Source organism: Pseudophryne corroboree, chromosome 6 (assembly GCF_028390025.1).
Source record: "Pseudophryne corroboree isolate aPseCor3 chromosome 6, aPseCor3.hap2, whole genome shotgun sequence".
Classification (NCBI taxonomy): domain Eukaryota; kingdom Metazoa; phylum Chordata; class Amphibia; order Anura; family Myobatrachidae; genus Pseudophryne; species Pseudophryne corroboree.
Window position 1 is genome coordinate 726,884,572 of NC_086449.1, and position 24,262 is coordinate 726,908,833.

The window sequence follows — 24,262 nt, forward strand, 5'->3', positions numbered from 1 at the left end:
AGTAGACATATTTCCACTCAGTAGAACCTGCAGTGGAGTGAAATCAGGGTAATAACAGTGGATAAACGCAGAGTGTAAAGAGCAGACATCAACATCTTGTAACCAAGCCCTCATATGTGACATCTGAGCAGCATAATAGTATAATTGAAAATTTGGGAGTGCCAATCCCCCCATCCAGTCTGGATCTAGTAAGGGTAGCTAATTGATTTTTAGGTCTCTTATTGGACCAGATTAAAGAGGAGAGTACACTGTTAAATTTCCTTAAAAAGGAGGGGAATATATAAACTGGAGACTGTAAAAGAATATACACAATTTTGGGCAACAGTATCATTTTGATCAGATTGACCCTGCCGGTAACCGTCAAAGGGAGTTTACATCAAATCTTCGATTTATGTATACTTTGTTGCATTAGTGGATCTAAATTCAAGGGGACAAACTCAGAAAGGTCATTTGTAACCTGAATACCTAGGTGTTTAAACTGACTAGTCCAGCACAAAACTAACAAAACTTTTGGGACAGTGAGAGGAGGACCCACCACAGGCATAATATAAGACTTGTTCCAGTTTATGTAGAGACCCGCGTATTTATAAAAGTCATCAATAATTTGCAAAACCAAGGGCATAGATATTGCGTAATCATGTAAAAACAAGAGGAGGTCATCTGCATAAAGGACCACCTTATCAGATCTGGTATCTATACTCAATCCCTTTATATCTGGATGAGACCTAAGAATACAGGCGAGTGACTCAACGGCCAATGCAAATAATGTAGGAGAGAGAGGACACCCGGTCTGGTGTCACGAGATAGCGTAAAGGGGGGTGATACAAACCCGTTCACCGAGATCCTGGCACTTGGTTGTTGATATAACAATTGGGTCCATTGAATATACTTAGGACCAAAACCCATGGCTCTCATGACCTCCCAAAGATACAGCCACTCCACACTATCAAAGGCCTTAGCCGCATCTAGGGAGACCAGGACAGAGTCAGAAGGGTATACATGTGGGGACTGAAGTAATGTATACGTACAGTGCAAATTAATGGAGGTAGACATACCGGGCATAAAGCCAGATTGGTCTGGATGTACTATGGTAGATATAACTGTATTTAGTCTGATAGCTAAAACCTTTGCCAGGATCTTGGCGTCAGTGGGAATAAGGGAAATTGGCCTATATGAATAAGGATATTTGGGGTCTTTCCCAGGTTTTGGAAGTACAATAATGACGACCTCAGCCATAGAAGCAGGAAGTCTATTCGTTGCAAACAACTCCGAATATAAAGCATGAAGTTTTGGGGCAAATATATCTATATATTGTTTGTAGAGCTCAATGGGAAGTCCATCGCTACCCGGAGCTTTACCGTTGGGAAAGGTTCTGATCTCAATAGAAATAGGAACATCTAGAAAGGCACATGCTTCAGCGGACAACTTAAGAAGATTAACAGTCGCCAAATATTGGCACAGTTCCGGGTCAGAGCAATACAGCCTGGATCTACATACGTCCTTATAAAAAGATAGAAAAACTTGTCAATGTCAGGTGTTGTATTAACAGTGATACCAGCAGGGTCAATCATTTGTGTGACAACAGTCCCAGGGCGGTCATAATGAACTAAATGGGCCAATAAGCCATCAGGCATGTCAGCCTGCATGTATATGGAATTTGCACGAAACGTAAGGCTACGGGAGTTTTTATCTGCCAAGTGGGCCAACCAAGCAGATTAAGCAAATAGTGAGCGAGTTTTGGTAATGGGCAAACCATCTCTCAGGTACTGTATCTCTAACTCCCGAAAGTCAGACTCAGAGGGTATATTCAATTGACGTCGAAAGCTGCCGTCTGTCGAAAAGACGGCAGTTTTCGACTTTTTTAGGTCGGAAGGGGTTCCGACCTATTCAATATATTCGACAAGTCAAGGAATTCGACTTGTCGAAAAGCACGTGGATCGGCGGAATAGCTGCCGATCCACGGGCTTGTGTCGAAAACGGGGCCAAAACTGACAGGTTTTGGCCCCCCTTTCGACCATCTCACTTCGACTTTTAAAAAAAAGTCGACGTGAGTAGGATGCGGGAGCAGTGAAGGGGAGAGCCGCGGGCAGCCAGACTGGGGGAGCAGGAGGATGTCACAGCCGCCGCTCACAGCAGCATCCACCCGGCTCCAGCAAGCGAGACCTCGCTTGCTGGAGCCAGGTGGACGCTGCAGTGAGCGGCGGCTGTGATGTGGGGCCGTGGAGAGGAGGGATGGGGAGAGAAAGACATATGAGAGGGGGGGGGGGGGGGGGAGACAGGGGAGAGCCGCGGGCAGACGGGGGAGAGCAGCGCTGCAGCAGCAGCCAAGTCGAATTGATAATGCATTGAATAGCCCAGGTCGGATCCATTACGACAAATGAATGTCGGAATGGATCCGACTTCAATTGAATATACCCCCAAATCTTTCTCAGTACGCCGCCAAGATGATTTAATGGCAGCAATACTTCTAATAAACGTGCCTCGTAAGAAGGCTTTAAATGAATCCCAGACAACAGCCACATGGGCAGAACCAATGTTAGTGGTAAAATATCCCTCCCACTGCTCCAATAAATCAGCATCAGCCCCTGTCTGAGCCAGCCAAGACGGATGTAGTTTCCAGTAAGAGTGACCCCTTTGCCATTCAACATTAAGTGACAACAATAAAGGTGAATGGTCAGAGATTCCCCTAGCCTCATAGTGGACATCAGTCATCCTGGGAAGTAGTGAAGGGGATACTAAGGCCAGGTTGATTCTGGAGAAAGAGCCATGCGTTCTAGAAAAGCAGGAGAATTGCTGTAACAATGGGTTACGAGTTTGTCATGCATCTACCCAACCTAAACGGTCAATATATCTTGCAAATTTTGAGGGGGCACCACTAGTTATGGAGGTGGGGGGTGATCTCCATTTGTCGAGGGAAAAGTTTAAAAGGTTTTTAAAGTCACCCAAGCAGATAACAGGAGTACAAGGAGAAGAAGCTCTAAACGTGGCAGCCTTCTGTAAAACATTGTACGAAAAAGGGGGGGCGGGGACGTACCATAGACAGTCAATATATAAGTTGGTTGCGAGTACAGTTTACAATTTATAAAAACGAATCTACCATGGGGATCCGTCTGCAGAGATAATTCAAATTGTACTGATTTTTTTTTATCAAAACAGATACACCCCTTCAGAAAGAAGAATGTGATGCGTGCCCACCCAACCCATGGTCTACGAAGCAATAACACTCTATTACCTTCTAAATGTGACTCACTAAGGCATGCAATGTATGGGTCTTATTTCTTAAGCATTTTGAGGACTAAGGAGCGCTTCACTCTGTCATTAAGTCCTCGGACATTCCATGCTAGAATTTCAATACAGACATGATTCACACAGGGCAAAATACAGGTTAAGGATATCCATAGCTAAAAAGGAGAAAAAGGTACGCTGGAGGGCACACACGGACTTTCCATCATAATACTGGGCATATAGAGTTGCATTGAACAATCATAGAGTCAGCATAAAAACAGCAGCAACAAAAACAAACCCCAACTTCCCCCTTTCCCGTATACCTCCCCAAACAATGGCATACTTTATCCCCTAAACCAAACCTAAAAGACAAAAATCAAGTATACACTAAGAACCACTGTAGGTAGTATAACTTCAACGTATAGCAGAAAATAGTGCAGCAATAACACGGATACCACCAAAGCATGGTGGCTCCCCAGAACAATATATATAGGACAAAATACCAATTATGTGATACAAACAATCAGTCCGGGGCCATTTGTCGGTCACCCGGTACATAGCGGTAAAGCCAAGCAGCTGCCTCACGAGGAGTGTTAAAGAACTTAGATTACCCCTCCGCCACAACTCTAAGTTTGGAAGGAAACAACATGGAGTAGGAGAGGTTAAGGTCTCGAGGGCGTCTTTTGATAGGCATGAATTGAGCCCGGTGTTTTTGGACATCTGCAGCAAAATCAGGAAATGCGGATATCTTCACACCATTTCTGGTGAGTGGGCCCTGAGTGCGCCCCAAGTGAAGGACTGCGTCGCTATCCTTCGTGCAAAATTTTTGCGTTGAACGTGCATGGGGAAGGGGGGGGGGGGGGAGTTGGGTTGGAGGGATACCAGGTGGTAAAGGTCTGAATGGGATCCTGTGAGCACGTTCCACCATGAATTGAGGAGTGAAGGAGGCTGCACCATATAGTTTTTTAAGCCAGGTTTCTGGGAGGCCAACTAACCGGACATTATTCCTACGCAGACGCCCCTCCATGTCAAGTAGCTTAGTTTGTATGGAGGAAACTTGCTGAGATAAGGAAGAAACATTTTGTTTCAGGGGACCACTCATATCCTCCGATGTAGAGACACGGGTCTCGACCTTTCCCAACTCGTTCGCGGATACGCTGCACATCCTGCCATAATAAAGAGAGATCACAATGTACTTTTTCTATTTTGTCAGATAGGTGTTTTTCACTGACCGCAATAGCCTGAAGTACCTGCTGAATAGAAGGCGGTGAGGAGGAGCTGGGACCCGCCGCAGAGGGGGGGATCAGGATGAGCAGACTGATCAGGCATGGGAGTGGAGGCAGTAGCCTGAATTGCAGATTGTCTGGCAAATTTCTCCAATTTAGCCGCAGCTGAACCACCTTTCATCATAGTGCTCAAATAAGATGATCTTGCCAAATCAGAGATATCCAGGGAGAATCCCAAGTCAATAATGAATGTACTCCAAAAAAAAAAAAAATGTTGCAGCAATATGAGGTCATAATCAGGGCAACAGTCCACTAGCCCAGTTATGGCACGGAACAATATAAAATAGTAGGAGAGCAGGGATGGAGGCAGAAACAAGCTCCTACTCACTGTGGCTGTGCAGTACAGCACCGGAGATGAGCCTCAAAGAGCTTTGCACCCTCAGGGTAGTCACAGCAGGCTAGCAGTTCAGGTGTGCATGCAGGGAGAAGCACACTCCCTCAAGATGGCCGCCGGGCACACAGGCCCTTCTTCCCCAAACCACACAGCCAGATGTAGGGAGCAGGCAGCGCGGAATCCCCCACTCACGGAGGCCAGACCGCTCACCCCCGATGCAGGAGAACATTAGGCTGCGCCTTGGAGACAGGAGCCGGGCAGCCGATGGGTGCGCAACTGGAAGTCCAGTGACGCTCCGGAGGCTCCTGGTGCGCGCAGGCCGCGATCCTCAGAGTTCAGCAGTAACATCAGGTTGGAGGGACACGGCGGCGCCACAGCACACCGGCAGCCTCACAGGGACATAGGTGAGGTATGAGGCTAAAATGTGAGCCTGGACACAAGGCAGGAAGGGCAGTTAGGATAAGGTGCTGGGGAGCTCCAGAATAACGTGTCCTACTCCCTTGGTGCCATGGCCACGCCCCCCATGTGAGCGCAATTTTACTGTTTTTAATAACATGTTTCATACTGTTCACACTATTTTTATCTCTCATTATTGTTATGCCTACAGACAGTCAACAAGCAAAGATATTTTCTCAAGTCAAAATTAGACTGTCCCCCATTCCATGTACTGTACAATTCCAAGAACTATGTTGCCAACCATTTAAATTCATGGACAATAGTTCCAAGCAAACCAATAGGCTGTACTCCTGTTAATTGGTGCACTTCATACAACTCACTGCAGGAGTGTTGCCTCTCGTTTTTGGTTTTACACACTCATTATATAAACATTTTCAAATGTATTTTTCTATACTATGTTTTTATTTGTGTATATCTTGTAGGTCTTACCCTACACATATAATTGACAGCAGTAACACAAATGCTATAATCTGCATTTATAGGTTATAAAGATACAAATAAAATTGAGAAGAACTGTAAAAAAAAACCCCAAAAACAAACTTCCCTGTATTGGCTCTAGTGCATAGGTTCTCAAACTCGGTCCTCAGGACCCCACACAGTGCATGTTTTGCAGGTAACCCAGCAGGTGCACAGGTGTATTAATTGCTCACTGACACATTGTAAAAGGTCCACAGGTGGCGCTAATTATTTCACTTGTGATTCTGTGAGGAGACCTGCAAAACTTGCACTGTGTGGGGGCCCTGAGGACCGAGTTTGAGAACCTGTGCTCTAGTGAATCAATTGTGACCACAAGGTGGCAAACAAGTTATGTATTATTAGGTCCAGTAGATTAAAACATTTTGTTCAATCATGTATAATTTACATACTTAATATGCATTCTCCAGACAACTTTCCTTTCAAATATCACCCAACTCTGAATAAATTGAATAGCCTTCACAATATGCCAGACAAGACCCTTACTGGGTAATTCTCAAGTCCCAGCAGCTGCAGGTTGTAAGCACTGTTAATTGGGTACTGACATTATCCATCATATCAGCAAGTGCTCAACCTTTTTATCACATGAAACCCCAGGTGTCAGCGTGTCAGTGTTCTGGGGTCCCAAGTGTCAGCGTGCCAGTGTTCTGGGGTCCCAAGTGTCAGCGTGTCAGTGTTCTCGGGTCCCCAAAGTGTCAGCGTGCCAGTGTTCTGGGGTCCCAAGTGTCAGCGTGTCAGTGTTCTCGGGTCCCCAAAGTGTCAGCGTGCCAGTATTCTGGGGTCCCAAGTGTCAGCGTGTCAGTGTTCTCGGGTGCCCCGAATGTGAGTGTGCCAGTGTCCTAGGGTCCTGAGTGTCAGTGGGCGAGATATATTAATGACTATATTTATAATGTTATCTAGAACGACCATAAACACCTACTTACCTGGGGTAAAGTTCGCAGGTATCCTATCCTTCAACCTTCTTTTGGCCAGGACAGCTCCACGATAGACAGGTAGCACAGCAATGTCATTGGGGGGACCAGGGTGATTGTAATGCACATGCGTGGCCATTGGGATGCACAAGTGCTAGTGGTCACTATTGGGGAGGGATCCTTTGTATCCCTCTTTGGTCCACTTTGTGGTATTGTAGCCAACAGGCTATCGGGCCCCAGGTGTCAGTGTTTCACTGCTCTTGGACTAGAAAGTGTCAGTGAGCCACTACCAGATTCTAATAAACCTACTTCGGTCAGAATCAATAATTTGTGCAACCCCGTCTTTATGCAGCACAGACCCAATACACCCTCTCTCTGCGGGGTAAAGATTATGATAAATAAGTAAATTCCTTACCTCAAGTCAGTCGGTTTATTCTGCCCCTCGGAGAACTGAATATTTAGGAGTGGATCTAGAACAGGCTCATTATCAGGGACGTCAAGGTTAAGGAGGGTTTCCTCAAGTTCTCTGACAGGGCAGGAAATACTGTCATCACTATTAAAATTGCCCCTGTCATTCAGACCATTGACATTCACCAGTTGATCCAAGGCTTCATTTACTGCTTTTGGAAAGGACGCCTCGGTAGTAGCCTCCAAACTGGGCGTCCTATTTAAAATCTCAGTGTCACTGGTTGATTTTGCTAACAATGTATCTGGTAAAACAATCTTTTTGGGTTCTAGTACTGCACCAGAGTCCCCGCTGACAGAGTCCATGAGTAAATCGACAGAGTGGTTATGACATATACTGTCATCCTGAGGACCATCTGGTGGAAAAGTCTGCTTACTCTCCACTAGAGGACTTCCTTCCCGGGAAAGAGGACAGTTTGATATATTGTCCTCCGGGAGAGGATGCAATAACAGAGAAACCTCTGCACTTTTCAGGAGAACACCTATTGACAGCTTTGTCTCTTCAGCTGGTTTCCCAGTCACAGCCTCCACATCCTTGCGTAGATTCTCCATAACCTCCTTTAGGGAGTCCTGCAGCAATAGTAGGAAAATATACTGGTAATGGTTGATTTGAAGGCCAACATGTTTCTGTATATGGGCAAGAACCTGGATGTCCACCTGAGGTGGCACTTTAGCGGGAGGGGGTGACAGGCTGCTGTCTAAGGATTGGGATTTCTGCAACAGAGAGCCTTTGCCATCCTTCTCCGCCATATAATATTGTTTTAAAAGTTTTTTGCGCTGAAGATGACCAGCAAAGTCGGTCGATTCGCTTTTAGAAATGTTTACTGGATGATCACAGTTGGACACAGTCTGTTGTTGAGACTGAGCAAAGCGTGCAGGCTGGCAGACCCAAACTGAAAATGGGAAGGCGTCGACAAAACTCACGGGTCTACCTTTCCCACTTTTTATCCCTTCATAGTCAACCCAAAACTGTGTGAAATGTATGGCCCAGATGTCTTTAGCAGCAGAGGTTTTTAGTGCATTGGTGTCTAGCTTTGGTGCAATGAATCCCTTGTATACATCGTGCATCTTAGTGTCCTGTTCGAAAGCGTGTCTCTGGAATATGGTGTGCAGGAGATCAAAACTTTTTTCTGACCGTGGGAAGGAGGTGAAGGATTTAGAATAGAATGGGTATTCCTTAAAGTCCTGAAATATGGCTTCTAGGTCTGAGCGTCTACAGTTTGCGGACTGCCTGGTGTTGCTGGCGATCATTTCTGAAGTCTGGATACTGATGGCCGTTGGCTGGTCCTGGTGACAATCTAATTTCGTCTGAGATGGTACAATAAACTGTATGGAGAAAGGAAATACTTTTATTAATTCTGAAAAGGACAGAAAACAGTTAAATGAAAAAAAGTACAAATATTAGGATAAAAAATATAGAAATGAGATAGATAGATAGATAGATAGATAGATAGATAGATAGATAGATAGATATTGAAGTACAATAACTATGCAGATTTAGGTGACTTTGAAGTTTGAACGAGACTTGATAGTAGGTGCCATAGAGATGGGTCACTTCATCTCCAAAAAGCATCATTCGGATTTTCACATGCAAAAATTTCAAGGGTGTATTGAAACTATATACAGTAACACCAGGGAAGACCTCAAGCGTGCAACAAAAACTGTAGACAATTGTGGACAGTGGTGTCATGCATTGTAACCAGCGACTGGCATTGGTGCAGATAACATAAGTAACCACCATTTGAACAGAGAAATTTCCCTTTCTTCTATGGGTTCAGCTGCTGATGGTTCGCTCAGGTCAATTCGCTATATTAGAACCCAAAAGAACACATGTGGGACAAGTTCAAAGGGCCATCAGTTGCAGGGTTCCACCACGGAACATCAGGGAATTGTGTAGCACTATTCAGCAGGCAGGGTGTACTATCTACACAGTACTTCAGAGCAGTGAGGTGCGGTGAGGGCAATGGCTGAGGAGGCGCTGGCTAGTATCAGAGCCAGATTTACATACACATATATGAGCCCGATGGTTCATGCGGGCTTTATACAAAGGTGCAGCAGTATATAGTTTGTTACCCTAAATATGGGTGGTATTCATGTGACCGGCGGTCTGCTGACCGACAGTCACATGACCTCCTCAACCATCCTGACGGCTCAGTATCTTGATGGTCGGCATGCCGACCAACAGGGACTATTTCCACTCGTGGGTGTCCACGACACCCATAGAGTGGGAATAGAACCCGTGGCGACCGCAGGTCGCCACCGAGCCTACAGCGTGGCGAGCCCGCAAGGGGCTTGCTGCACTCGCCCCTCCCCGCCGGGATCCCGGCGTCGGTATGCTGCCGGGATCCCGGCGTCGGTAAGCTGACCGGCGGTCAGGAGACCGCCGGTCAGCCATACTACACCCCCTAAATATAACCCTAATCATATTTATAAGTTATAAATATATTTTTTGTATTAATCTAATAATTTTTATAGACAAAATTCTGGAGTGTACTGGAGTATGACATGTGATGCTCTGCCTACCCTGACCGCATATCACTGCTTCAGAGAGCTCGTGAAGTCATGCCCTGTCCTGGTACTGCTGTAATCCAATCAAAAGGAGTACCTATGTGTTACTAGACAGGGGGGGTCTCCGTTATTCTGTGAATGTGCAAAAGTAGTTGGATTGGAGGAGAAAAGGAGCTCTCCGCAGCCCTGTCAGCGCCTTCTGTCCATCACTGCACTCTAGCTCTGATGCACATTTAAATATATTTTCCTGCAACAGAATCCTGTTTTGTTCTCAGACACAATAAGGGGTCACAAGCGTGCTTTGTTCTCACTCAGTAGGGATCTCGCCCTGATCACCTAATTCCAGTAATCTTCATGTGCTAATCTCTGTACATATAAAAATAGGTGCGTCTGAATAATAGGCTTGTAACACGGGTTCAGTATGATTTACCGATGGATACAATACCGACTGTCATAATCCCGACAGCCATTGACCTACAGTCAAAATACCGACATGGTCAAAATACCGACATCCATTATGCAGACGTGTTCTAAATGCTGACAGTCAGAATACAGACATTTGAAATGCCGACAAAATACCGATATAAGATTTTCTTTTCAGTGTCAAAGTTGACATAGGTCGACATGGACACAGTCCAAGTGTACTGCGTTCCCTCGCATGGATCGCTGCGCTCGCCATGCTTCGGATACGGTGCCGCACTGCGCTCGGCACACTATTAAATTCCCCCTCCAGCTCCACTGGGATGGCAAAGTATGAAAAAGTCTGTTTTGGGGCAAAAATTCCTTAAAAACGCATGTCGGCATTTCAAATGTTGGTATTCTGACTATGGGGGTCATTCCGAATTGTTCGCTCGTTGCCGATTTTCGTAAACGGAGCGATTAAGGCAAAAATGCGCATGCGCATGGTACGCAGTGCGCTAAGTAATTTAGCACAAAACATAGTAGATTTACTCACGTCCGAACGAAGAATTTTCATCGTTGAAGTGATCGGAGTGTGATTGACAGGAAGTGGGTGTTTCTGGGAGGAAACTGACAGTTTTCTGGGAGTGTGCGGAAAAACGCAGGCGTGCCAGGATAAAATGCAGGAGTGTCTGGAGAAACGCGGGAGTGTCTGGAGAAACGGGGGAGTGGCTGGCCGAACGCAGGGATGCGTTTGTGACGTCAAACCAGGAACGAAACGGGCTGAGCTGATCGCAGTGTAGGAGTAAGTCTGGAGCTACTCAGAAACTGCTAAGAATTATTTATTCGCAATTCTGCTACTCTTTCGTTCGCAATTCTGCTAAGCGAAGATACACTCCCAGAGGGCGGCGGCCTAGCGTGTGCAATGCTGCTAACAGCAGCTAGCGAGCAAACAATTCGGAATGACCCCCTATGTCGGCATTTTGAACATGTCGGCATAATAAATGTCAGTATTGTGACCAGGTCGGTAAACGGCTGCTGGGATTATGACCGTCTGTATTGTGTCAGTCGGCAAATCAACTGCTACCCCTCTTAATAGACTACATTTAAGGAATTGGGGGTAGATTTACTAAAGCTTCTAAAAATAGACAAGTGGAGTGTTATTGCCCATAGCAAACAATCAGATTCTAGCTATCATTTCTTTACTGCATTTAAGAACAGGAGTAGGTAACTTGTAGCACTCCAACTGCTGTGGAACTACACATCCCAGCATGCCCTGCCACTGTCTTGCTGTTATGGAATGCTAAAACTGTGGCAGGGCATGCTGGGATGGTAAGTTCCACAGCAGCTGGAGAGCCAAGGTGGTCTACGCCTACTTGTCTATTTTACATTATGCTCCTATGCTCACATGAGAAAACTAAAGTCATCACAAATGGTTTAAACGCAGGCCTGCTGGAGTATAATAAAATATACATGAGTTTTATATATCATTTATGCACAGATTAGCCGAGCTGCATAAAATATCAAACTGAATTATTCAATAGCATTTGTTCTACCTGCAGCAAACAGTGTGGGGTTTTACCTTCAGCATCAGACCATCCAACCGGATATCAATGTGCTCGTCTGACTTAGAGCTGTCCTTCAGCTTGTACATGGCCATGAACTGGTCAACACTCTGCCTCAGATCCAGAATAAATTGGTTCAGCCACAGAATACTCCTCTGATCAACGGTTAACTGCAGTGCATTCACCTGTACATACAGGTTGGAGCTGGGAACTGAGGAGAAATGAAAAATCTGAAAGTTAGGAACATGGAGAAATGCATTATTATATATGCAATGGCATGGTCCCGCATTGATAACCTGGACAAAGGGGCTAATTCAGGATGGATCGCAAATAGCGATCCAACCTGGAATATTTACGATAGACCCGTGGGAGCATGCACAGAGCCCGTCCTGCGCATGAGACTGCATTTACTGCGGGCCTCCTGCGGGCGCAGCCAGGCTGTACCGGCAGGAGGCTACCCTATTTTTAGCAATCACGCTGAAATTGGGGTGTGACCGCAATTTCACCGTGCTCAATGGAGAGGGTGGCGGTAAGCACGCTGGGCGGCCTTGCCCTGTGATGGGCGACCCCCAGCATGCGATCAAAAGGACTGCAAATTCTGCTACTTAGCAGAGTTATCAATCCTCAATGAATCAGGTCCAAAGTTTAAGAAAATTAGTGGGGGGTTTTAGTCTACGTGAACTTCGCTGGATATATCCTATTCCTTTATTAAAAACATATGAAAAAAACAACAAACAATAAAAACAACTAGTGGTTCATTTTAAGGGTACAATAAAAACAAAGCTCAACCTGCATGAATGCTAGAAGTAACATGATTAATTGATGTCATGGCTAAACGTTTGAGGGTCTCTAGTTGCCCAGAAGCCCCTTCTCGCCAAGCGCTCAAATCATGACCACAATATCAGTGGTCTATAATAAGATTTTACTAGTGCTGTGGCCACAACATGCAGTACATGGAGATCTGAGCTGCTGCGGATGCCCAGTAGTCCAGTGCCCAATCAGCACATCATACTAGAGAGACCGAAGAGCAGCAGCCAGTCAGAATAGACAGGCATATTAACATGTGGTGGGAAAATGTGCACTTAGAAAGCTCAGTTCTGTCTCTCACTGGTTATATTATGTATGTAGGCATATTTTTTATGGGATGTTTAAACATTTGCTGACCACTTGTTATTTATATGAGAATAATATGTATGATACAGAAAGGTTTTTTTTTTTTTAGACTCTCTCCACTAAAGCCTATAGCATGGGTCTTCAACCTGTGGCCCTCCAGCTGCTGTGAAACTACATGTCCCAGCATGCCCTGCCACAGTTTTGCTATTAAGGTATGCTAAAACCGAGGCAGGGCATGCTGGGATGTGTAGTTCCACAGCAGCTGGAGGGCCACAGGTTGAAGACCCATGGCCTATAGTATAGACCATCTATAGTGTTAATTATTACTACTATAGTACATACACTATAGTCGGTAAGGGGATATTGGTGTATATTTAAGTTAAGATGCATTACATGCATTGCACTTTGTACGAGGTAGACTATAGCTTGTTCAGCACTAATTTCATTCACTCTAAAATTAGCTTTTGGAAGCCCCATCTAGAAATCCTGTGTTTGCCACTGGATATACTAGATTAAGCAATATAGTGTTACAGCAATGCAGGAACAAGCCAATGGGAAAACATTTCTGATGGTATAATGGGGCAGATGTATTAACATGGAGAAGGCATAAAGAAGTGATAAACCAGTAACAAGTGCAAGGTTATAAACGCACCAGCCAATCAGCTCCAATATGTAAATTAACCATTAGGAGCTGATTGGCTGATGCGTTTATCACCTTGCACTTATCACTGGTTTATCACTTCCTTATGCCTTCTCCAGGTTAATACATCTGCCCCTAAATTCATTGTTGTGTTATGTTACATTGTATATTAAAGCCTTGCACTGAAGGGGAAATTGATGTTCTTTTAAAATCACATTACTAATCATGTGCAACTTTGATAATTACTAATCATCCCGTCATTTACATGCCATCATGCATATTTTTGTGATATTGTTTAATACTGTACGTATTTCAGAGTAACGGATTTAAAAAAGGAAAATTTATACAATTACATACAGTATAATAACAGGAAATAGTTAAAGAAATTGGATTAAGAAAGTATTTGACAAGAACAGATGCAAAGAGTAAATTAGAAGCAATTTTCATGTGTACTGCTAACTCTATAAGTAGCGGCTACGTGAAAATGCTCTCACTAAAAGAGGAAGCCAGCGGCCTTTATAAGCCTTGTAGTGGTTATCTATAGGTTTCTCAATCTGAAGAAAAGAAATAATGCAATATAAAAAGCCTTACTGGGGAAACTCTTTCCATCAGGGAAATAATATTCAGTAAATTCAATATGAATTGCGGACATTTCCTGGGGAAGATACAAGCTCTTCTTATTGCAGGAAATCATCGTTTTGGGGGATGATCGGCACTGGTCTGCTGTGGACACCTGGAAGACAATTTAGAACATTCATGTTACATGAACTCAATGCTTCATAATATATATATTACGCTTTGTGTGAGACAGCGTAATGTTTGTATAGACTCAACAAACAAGGAGCGCTTATAAAATAACATATAATGCAATTTATTAAGAATTCATATAAAATAGCAATAATTACTGCATAAACATGTGTAACCAAAAATAAAAAACAATAGAAACAATCTAAGATGGCAGCGAATGAAGCATAGCAGTTTAGATGTAATATAAAATAAAGCTTAAATGAAATTAGCAGAGTTGTGGTCCATATATTGATAGTATAAAGCTGTTAAATCCAGAATCAGTGGGAAGGATTTTTTCCTAAAAGCATGAAGTCCACAGCTGTGAATAGAGTGGAGTGGGGACGTTATGCTCACCCCTGACCAAAGACAGAGCTAGTCTTTGTATAAACAGTCTATTTATCTCACACCATATGGAAGCTAGGAATGACCATGCAATGGTGCATAAGGGACTATTTTGAACTGCGCAGGTTCTGCATAATAATATATGCTAAAAACAATGGAGACCCCTAGTGCGCTTAGATACTAGTAGCAGCCCTTGGAAATCAGCAGACCCTTTCACCGTGATTCTAATATAACAAGTTGTGAGAAATTAATGATTCCACGTGGCGCCACTTAATACCTCTAGGATAAAGTTGTTGTTTTTTTTAAAACAATAAAATAACTTGTGCTTACACAAAAGGTAGAATTCGCCTCATACAAATGATTAAGAATAATAAGGATTCAAGCACTGAAAATACAGAAAACAAACAGGCATAGTGCAACACTGTTGAATAGAAAAAATATTTTTCTTGTTTTATTGGTCCCACTCCCATAGAAATGATAGGAAAACGCATATCAAAATCCAAAGGAAATCTAGAATCCTTGTTGATGGATTGGCTTCATACAGGTTTTCTTGTTAATCAACCTCTTAGGAAAAAGATACTCATAATAGTGCAACACTGTCTTATAATAGAGACAAGAAATGTAATAAAATGCACTCCCAAACATCAAATAAAAACAAACATGTAACATGTGCTGAAGGAAGCATAGGCTTCTGAGGAAGGACAGAGATCTGAAAGCGCTTAACCAGGGAGGTGTGTGCTGGCTAAGGACCAAGGAACTGGGGCTGCGACTTGGGACTGTCAGGAACACCGGAGTTATCGGAACTTTGGGTGATTATACCCCACGATTTCATCTTACAGTTGCCTATTTCCCTGGGAATATCTTCAGCACATGTTACATGTTTGTTTGATGTTTGTGAGTGCATTTTATTAAATTTCTTGTCTCTATTATAAGACAGTGTTGCACTATTATGAGTATCTTTTTCCTAAGAGGTTGATTAACAAGAAAACCTGTATGAAGCAAATCCATCAACAAGGATTCTAGATTTCCTTTGGATTTTGATATGCATTTTCCTATCATTTCTATGGGAGTGAGACCAATAAAACAAGAAAAAGATTTTTTCTTTTCAACAGTGTTGCACTATGCCTGTTTGTTTTCTGTATTTTCAGTGCTTGAATCCTTATTATTCTTAATCATTTGTATGAGGCGAATTGTACCTTTTGTGTAAGCACAAGTTATTTTATTGTTTAAAAAAACAACAACTTTATCCTAGAGGTATTAAGTGGCGCCACGTGGAATCATTAATTTCTCATAACCATATATGCATTAGGTTTTTGTTCTTTGTAATTGGACAATGGTCACAGCACCTCTTGTATTCATTATGCATCTCCCACATGTCAATAGGTCGCCAGTTTTGAAGTGGGCAGAGGTCCAGATCACTGGATTGATCGCAGCAGTTTTCAGGAGACGAGGAGTTAAACACACACACACTATATGAAGCTAAGCTACATACATCCAATTTGTTTAGTACTATTGGTGTGCTCAGCATGTTTTATTAGGGTGTGCAACCAGAGAGGTCTACAGAGGAATACTCTGCACCCAGTGGCGCATCTAGTGCTATTTTCAGGTGATCAACCCCCCCCCCCCCTCTTTTATCATTATGTTCCCCTAATCTCCCCTGTATTATCAATCCCCCCAAATCTATCACCTCACTTACCTATAACCATTTTATGCCACACAGTAGTGCCCCCAATTCAAATTATGCCAAATAAAGCCGGACAGTGTGTTTTATATAGTATATGTACAACTAGATTACCTGCAGCTACTGGACTGCTCCGTCCTCAGAACCTCTGGGGGAGGAGATAATTATGGGCAAAGTGAAGTAGGCACTGCACTGCTGTCTTGTGAGTCATTGATGGACTCATTCACTGACATTTCATCGGAATGCTGGCAGCAACCGTAAGTTTGTCGGCAAACTGAAGACACTGGGGTACATGTAAAAGACATATTGTGCCGCTATAGCTCTTCCTGCTTCACCTCTTTATCGTGACAAAGCAAGGTGCAATACTAACGAGACGTTTTAACATCTCGGCTGCCGGAGTAAAAAGAAAACCCTACTCCAGCGATCCCTGCCAGAGCCACAGCGCACCAATCTAGCGCTGATGCTCTGTATCTCACATCCTGGCCGGCTCCACTGTAAATGTGCGAGATCACACAGTCATCGCGAGAGCTATAATGTGCATCCCGGAACCCAGGAGCCACAGCAGGTTAGAATACATACCGGCCCCCTCAGGTAATACCTGCTGACATGTGGAAAAATGATAAACTGCAATTGTGCACTTATTGTTTTAAAATACATCCGGATGATTTTCCGTCATCATGCAATAGTATGGTGATGGCGAAATCGTTGTGTGTGCCGATAACAGAGAAAAGTGATTTTTTTTCTCTCTATCTGCTTTCATACATACTGAGCTCGTTGTGTCAAATACTGCTGATTATAGCGCAATTGACCTCTTCATAAAGAGGTGTCTTCATACATGTTTGCTGTAGTCACCAGGAACACCAGGACAGAGGAGAATCATCTACTGTAGCATGTGGTGTATAATTTGCTTCCATTTTTGCTGAAAATGCATCTTAGTTGCCACTCAATGTGACTAGGCTGCACAAGGAGACTGTGCTGACTAATTTGATATACAACACTTGTATGTGTGCGCAACTGAGTCTCTGAATCTGTATACACAGTGCTTCCAATTCAAGTTCTGTTCTGCTCCATATACAGACTCAGTCACACACAATATACAAGTGTCATACAGTATATCAAATTAATCAGCACAGTCTCCCCGTCAGCCTAGTCACATTGCTTTGCAACAAAGATGCATATTTGGCAAAACATGATGTCCGATGTTAGCAGAGCTGCATCTCGCAGTGGGTGGCGCATTGAGGCCAGATGTAGGTGGATGCATCTGTACATCACCCTCATTGTCCGATATTAAAGTGTGCCTGGGCACACCAGACACAAGGTATGGCCAATCTGTGGCTCTTCAGTTGTGTAACTACAAGTCCCAGAACACCCTGCCACAGTTTTGCTATTAGGGAATGCTAGGATGTGTAGTTTTACACCAGCTAGAGAGCGACAGGTTGGCCAGGCCTACCCTAGATCCTATGTGCACCTGCAGGATACCTGGGGTTACTAGCGTATTATTAGTAGCACTGATATTCAATGTTTCCGTTGATTAAAACATTTCAGATTGTGGTATTACGTTTTATCTTTATCAACAGAATAAGCTCAAATCTGAGGTATCTACATAGGCGTTTCTATAATGGGTGCAGTGTGTGCGGTGCCCACGGGGGCACACCCTGCACCCATATATTAAACTTATCCCTCTGGAGTCTCGTGGAGGCAGCCCGGCAGTGCAGACACAAATCACTTGGAAAATGGCGGCGCCGTCATTTCAGAGTGATTTGCGCATGCGCACTGGAGATGTCCCTGGGAGAAAGGCATGTACGCCATGTTCCCGGAGACCTGCGCATGCGCAGTAAACTCTGGCATTACGTCATAGTCTACTTGCTGCCGGAAAGGAGGGGGCCCCGCAACAGAGGCTGCACGCAGGTCCCCTCCTCTCTTAACACAACCCTGGGCATCTAAGTTGCTTTCTGCTACCTAGCTTTAGAAGCACAGCTCCAATAACCCCCGCCTTATACACCTACTTGCCACTGCCTGACCTGAGGGGCAGTGGGAACTATGCTAACTGTGCATTGTCTCCCATATTAAGGAGATCCAGGGCCAGATAAACAGCCACATGGGCCTGGGGCTGAAAAAGGTCAATGGACTATTGTGAGAAGTAAATGTGCGGTGACCAGTGCAGTGTGGGTGTGACCAGTGCAGTGTGGGTGTGGCCGGTTCCACGCGTGTGTGTGTGTGTGTGTGTGTGTGTGTGTACACCCACACACTATTAGTTTCAATATCTCTTTAAATATGTAAAAGAAAAAATAAGAATTTACTCACCGGTAATTCTATTTCTCGTAGTCCGTAGTGGATGCTGGGGACTCCGTAAGGACCATGTGGAATAGACGGGCTCCGCAGGAGACTGGGCACTCTAAAGAAAGATTCAGTACTATCTGGTGTGCACTGGCTCCTCCCTCTATGCCCCTCCTCCAGACCTCAGTTAAGGAAACTGTGCCCGGAAGAGCTGACACAACAAGGAAAGGATTTTGGAATCCAGGGTAAGACTCATATCAGCCACACCAATCACACCGTACAACTCGTGATAACTATACCCAGTTAACAGTATGAACAACAACTGAGCATCACTCAACCGATGCTACATAACCATAACCCTTTGTTAAGCAATAACTATATACACGTATTGCAGAAAGTCCGCACTTGGGACGGGCGCCAAGCATCCACTACGGACTACGAGAAATAGAATTACCGGTGAGTAAATTCTTATTTTCTCTAACGTCCTAGTGGATGCTGGGGACTCCGTAAGGACCATGGGGATTATACCAAAGCTCCCAAACGGGCGGGAGAGTGCGGATGACTCTGCAGCACCGAATGGGCAAACACAAGGTCCTCCTCAGCCAGGGTATCAAACCTGTAGAATTTTGCAAAAGTGTTTGAACCCGACCAAGTAGCAGCTCGGCAAAGCTGTAATGCCGAGACCCCTCGGGCAGCCGCCCAAGAAGAGCCCACTTTCCTTGTGGAATGGGCTTTCACCGATTTCGGCTGCGGCAATCCCGCCGCAGAATGAGCCTGCTGAATCGTGTTACAGATCCAGCGAGCAATAGTTTGCTTTGAAGCAGGAGCACCCAGCTTGTTGGATGCATACAGGATAAACAGCGAGTCAGTCTTCCTGACTCCAGCCGTTCTGGTTACATAAATCTTCAAAGCCCGGACTACGTCCAGCAACTTGGAGTCCTCCAAGTCACGAGAAGCCGCAGGCACCACAATAGGTTAGTTCAAATGAAAAGATGACACCACCTTTGGCAGAAACTGCGGACGAGTCCGCAATTCTGCCCTGTCCATATGGAAAACCAGATAGGGGCTTTTACATGACAAAGCCGCCAATTCTGACACACGCCTAGCTGAAGCTAAAGCCAACAGCATGACCACTTTCCACGTGAGATACTTTAGTTCCACGGTCTTAAGTGGCTCAAACCAGTGGGATTTCAGGAAATCCAACACCACGTTAAGATCCCAAGGTGCCACTGGTGGCACAAAAGGGGGCTGAATATGCAGCACTCCCTTAACAAACGTCTGAACCTCAGGCAGTGAAGCCAGTTCTTTTTGAAAGAAGATGGATAGGGCCGAAATCTGGACCTTTATGGACCCTAATTTCAGGCCCATAGTCACACCCGACTGTAGGAAGTGCAGGAATCGACCCAGCTGGAATTCCTCTGTAGGGGCCTTTCTGGCCTCACACCAAGCAACATATTTTCGCCATATACGGTGATAATGCTTTGCTGTCACGTCCTTCCTAGCCTTTATCAGCGTAGGAATAACTTCATCCGGAATGCCCTTTTCTGCTAGGATTCGGCGTTCAACCGCCATGCCGTCAAACGTAGCCGCGGTAAGTCTTGGAACAGACAGGGCCCCTGTTGCAACAGGTCCTGTCTGAGAGGCAGAGGCCATGGTTCCTCTGTGAGCATTTCTTGCAGTTCCGGGTACCAAGTCCTTCTTGGCCAGTCCGGTACAATGAGTATTGATTTCACTCTTCTTTTCCTTACGATTCTCAGTACCTTGGGTATGAGAGGAAGAGGAGGAAACACATAGACCGACTGGAACACCCACGGTGTTACCAGTGCGTCCACAGCTATCGCCTGAGGGTCCCTTGACCTGGCATAATACCTTTTTAGCTTTTTGTTGAGGCGGGACGCCATCATGTCCACCTGTGGCAGTTCCCACCGACTTGCAATCTTCGTGAAGACTTCTTGATGAAGTCCCCACTCTCCCGGGTGGAGGTCGTGCCTGCTGAGGAAGTCTGCTTCCCAGTTGTCCACTCCCGGAATGAACACTGCTGACAGTGCTTGCACGTGATTCTCCGCCCAACGAAGAATCCTGGTGGCTTCCGCCATCGCCACTCTGCTTCTTGTGCCGCCCTGGCGGTTTACATGAGCCACTGCGGTGATGTTGTCTGACTGAATCAGCACCGGTTGGTTGCGAAGCAGAGGCTCCGCTTGACTCAGGGCGTTGTATATGGCCCTTAGTTCCAGGATATTTATGTGCAGACAAGCCTCCTGACTTGACCACAACCCTTGGAAGTTTCTTCCCTGAGTGACTGCCCCCCATCCTCGGAGGCTCGCATCCGTGGTCACCAGGACCCAGTCCTGAATGCCGAACCTGCGACCCTTGATAAGGTGAGCACTCTGCAGCCACCACAGAAGAGACACCCTGGCCCTGGGGGATAGGGTGATCAGCCGCTGCATCTGAAGATGCGATCCGGACCACCTGTCCAACAGATCCCACTGAAAGGTCCTCGCATGGAACCTGCCGAAGGGAATGGCTTCGTATGATGCCACCATCTTTCCCAGGACTCGCGTGCAGTGATGCACCGACACCTGTTTCGGTTTAAGAGGTCTCTGACTAGAGTCACGAACTCCTGAGCCTTCTCCGCCGGGAGAAACACCTTCTTCTGGTCTGTGTCCAGAATCATGCCCAGAAAGGGCAGACGCGTCGTAGGAATCAGCTGCGATTTTGGGATATTCAGAATCCAGCCGTGCTGTTGCAACACTTCCTGAGAGTGTGCTACGCTGATCAGCAACTGCTCTCTGGACCTCGCCTTTATGAGGAGATCGTCCAAGTATGGGATAATTGTGACTCCTTGCTTTCTCAGGAGCACCATCATTTCCGCCATTACCTTGGTAAATATTCTCGGTGCCGTGGAGAGCCCAAACGGCAACGTCTGGAATTGGTAATGACAGTCCTGTACCACAAATCTGAGGTACTCCTGATGAGGTGGATAAATGGGGACATGCAAGTAAGCATCCTTGATGTCCAGAGACACCATCAAATCCCCCTCTTCCAGGCTTGCAATGACCGCTCTGAGCGATTCCATTTTGAACTTGAATTTTTTCATATAAATGTTCAGGGATTTTAAATTCAAGATGGGTCTGACCGAACCGTCCGGTTTCGGTACCACAAACATAGTGGAATAGTAACCCCTTCCCTGTTGAAGGAGAGGAACCTTTACAACCACCTGCTGGAGGTATAACTTGTGAATTGCTGCCAGCACTACCTCCCTTTCCATGGGGGAAACTGGCAAGGCCGATTTTAGGTAACGATGAGGGGGCGTTACCTCGAATTCCAGTTTGTATCCCTGAGACACAACTTGTATAGCCCAAGGATCCACCCGTGAGCGAACCCACTGGTGGCTGAAATGTCGGAGACGCGCCCCCACGGCTCCTGGCTCCGCCTGTGGAGCCCCAGCGTCATGCGGTGGATTTAGTGGAAGCCAGGGAGGACTTTTGTTCCTGGGAACTAGCTGCGTGGTGCAGCCTCTTTCCTCTACCCCTGCCTCTGGCAAGAAAGGATGCACCTCTGACTTTCTTACTCTTTTGCGAACGAAAGGACAGCATTTGGTAATACGGTGCTTTCTTAGGCTGTGGCGGGACATAAGGCAAGAAATTTGACTTCCCAGCCGCAGCTGTGGAAACTAGGTCCGAGAGACCGTCCCCAAACAATTCTTCACCCTTATAAGGTAAAACCTCCATGTGTTTTTTTAGAGTCGGTATCCCCTGTCCATTGCAGAGTCCATAAGACCCTTCTGGCAGAAATGGACATTGCGTTTACTCTAGAGCCCAGCAGGCAAATGTCCCTCTGGGCATCCCGCATATATAGGACCGCGTCCGTGATATGTACCAGGGTCATTAGAACAGAGTCCCTGTCCAGGGTATCTAACTCCTCAGACAGAGTATCCGTCCATGCTGCTACCGCACTACACATCCAGGCCGAAGCAATTGCTGGCCTCAGCAGCGTACCAGAATGTGTGTAAACAGACTTCAGGATAGCTTCCTGCTTTCTATCCGCAGGATCCTTTAGGGCAGCCGTATCCTGAGACGGCAGGGCCACCTTCTTAGATAAGCGTGTCAACGCCTTGTCTACCCTGGGGGAGGATTCCCAGCGTAACCTGTCCGTTGGCGGGAAAGGATATGCCATCAGCAATCTCTTGGAAATTACTACCTTCCTATCAGGGGAATCCCACGCTTTTTCACTCATGTGACGGGGGAAAAGCCACTTCTTGCTTTTTCTCCCCATACATATAAATCCTCTTGTCAGGGACAGGATTTTCCTCAGAAATGTGTAACACATCCTTCATTGCCACAATCATGTAGCAGATGGCTTTAGTCATTTTAGACTGCAACTTTGCATCATCGTCATCGACACTGGAATCAGATTCCGTATCGACGTCTGTGTCAACTAACTGGGATATTGGGCGCTTTTGAGACCCTGACGGCCTCTGCGCTGTGGGAGCAGGCATGGGTTGAGACCGCGACTGTCCCAAGGCTACAGCTTTATCCAATCTGTTATGTAAGGAGCTTACATTATCATTTAACACCTTCCACATATCCATCCAATCAGGTGTCGGCCCCGTCGGGGGCGACACCACATCTATTTGCACTTGTTCTGCCTCCACGTATCCTTCCTCATCAAACCTGTCGACACAAGCGTACCGACATACCGCACACATACAGGGAACGCTCTGACTGAACACAGGACCCCACAAAGGATTTTGGGGAGACAGAGAGAGAGTATGCCAGCACACACCCCAGCGCTATATAACCCAGGGATTACACTGTACCTTAGTGTTTACCCAGTAGCTGCTGTTTTTATAAAAAAAAAAAAAATATATATATATATATATATATATATATATATATATATATATATATATATATATATATATATATATATATCTGCGCCTAAATTTATGTGCCCCCCCTCTCTTTTTTACCCTCTATTGCACCTGTATACTGCAGGGGAGAGCTTGGGGAGCGTCCTTCCAGCGGAGCTGTGAAGAGAAAATGGCGCTGGTGTGCTGAGGAAGAAGGCCCCGCCCCCTCAGCGGCGGGCTTCTGTCCCGCTTCTCATGTGTAAAAATGGCGGGGGCTCGCACATATATACAGTGCCTGACTGTATATATGTATACTTTTGCCATCAGGTATCTTAATTGCTGCCCAGGGCGCCCCCCCCTGCGCCCCGCACCCTACAGTGACCGGAGTGTGTGGGTGTGCTGCGGGAGCAATGGCGCACAGCTGCAGTGCTGTGCGCTACCTTAAGTGAAGACAGGAGTCTTCTGCCGCCGATATCGATGTCTTCTTGCTTCTGCTGCTTCTGTACTTCTGGCTCTGCGAGGGGGACGGCGGCGCGGCTCCGGGAACGGACGATCAAGGTTAGGTACCTGTGTACGATCCCTCTGGAGCTAATGGTGTCCAGTAGCCTAAGAAGCGCAACTTAGCTGCAGTGAGTAGGTTTGCTTCTCTCCCCTCAGTCCCACGTAGCAGAGAGTCTGTTGCCAGCAGAAGCTCTCTGAAAATAAAAAACCTGACAAAATACTTTCTTTTCTAGCAAGCTCAGGAGAGCCCACTAGGAGCACCCAGCTCTGGCCGGGCACAGATTCTAACTGAGGTCTGGAGGAGGGGCATAGAGGGAGGAGCCAGTGCACACCAGATAGTACTGAATCTTTCTTTAGAGTGCCCAGTCTCCTGCGGAGCCCGTCTATTCCCCATGGTCCTTACGGAGTCCCCAGCATCCACTAGGACGTTAGAGAAATTGCATTATA

At 45.7% G+C, this 24,262-nt stretch overlaps 2 protein-coding genes across 2 annotated transcripts in view; one reads left to right on the forward strand and one right to left on the reverse strand.

Annotated features, from left to right (window-relative positions):
* LOC134933318 (putative uncharacterized protein DDB_G0290521) overlaps positions 1-24,262 on the forward strand; it is a 147,450-nt gene that overhangs the window by 109,398 nt on the left and 13,790 nt on the right. The gene's annotated exons all lie outside the window — the stretch shown is intronic.
* BLTP3B (bridge-like lipid transfer protein family member 3B) overlaps positions 1-24,262 on the reverse strand; it is a 207,656-nt gene that overhangs the window by 46,179 nt on the left and 137,215 nt on the right. Inside the window, exons 12-14 of the mRNA XM_063928423.1 lie at positions 13,968-14,109; positions 11,641-11,834; positions 7,102-8,477 (exon numbers count right to left, since the gene is read on the reverse strand). Of these exons, the coding sequence (XP_063784493.1) occupies positions 7,102-8,477; positions 11,641-11,834; positions 13,968-14,109 (1,712 nt within the window). The remainder of the gene's footprint in view (positions 1-7,101; positions 8,478-11,640; positions 11,835-13,967; positions 14,110-24,262) is intronic.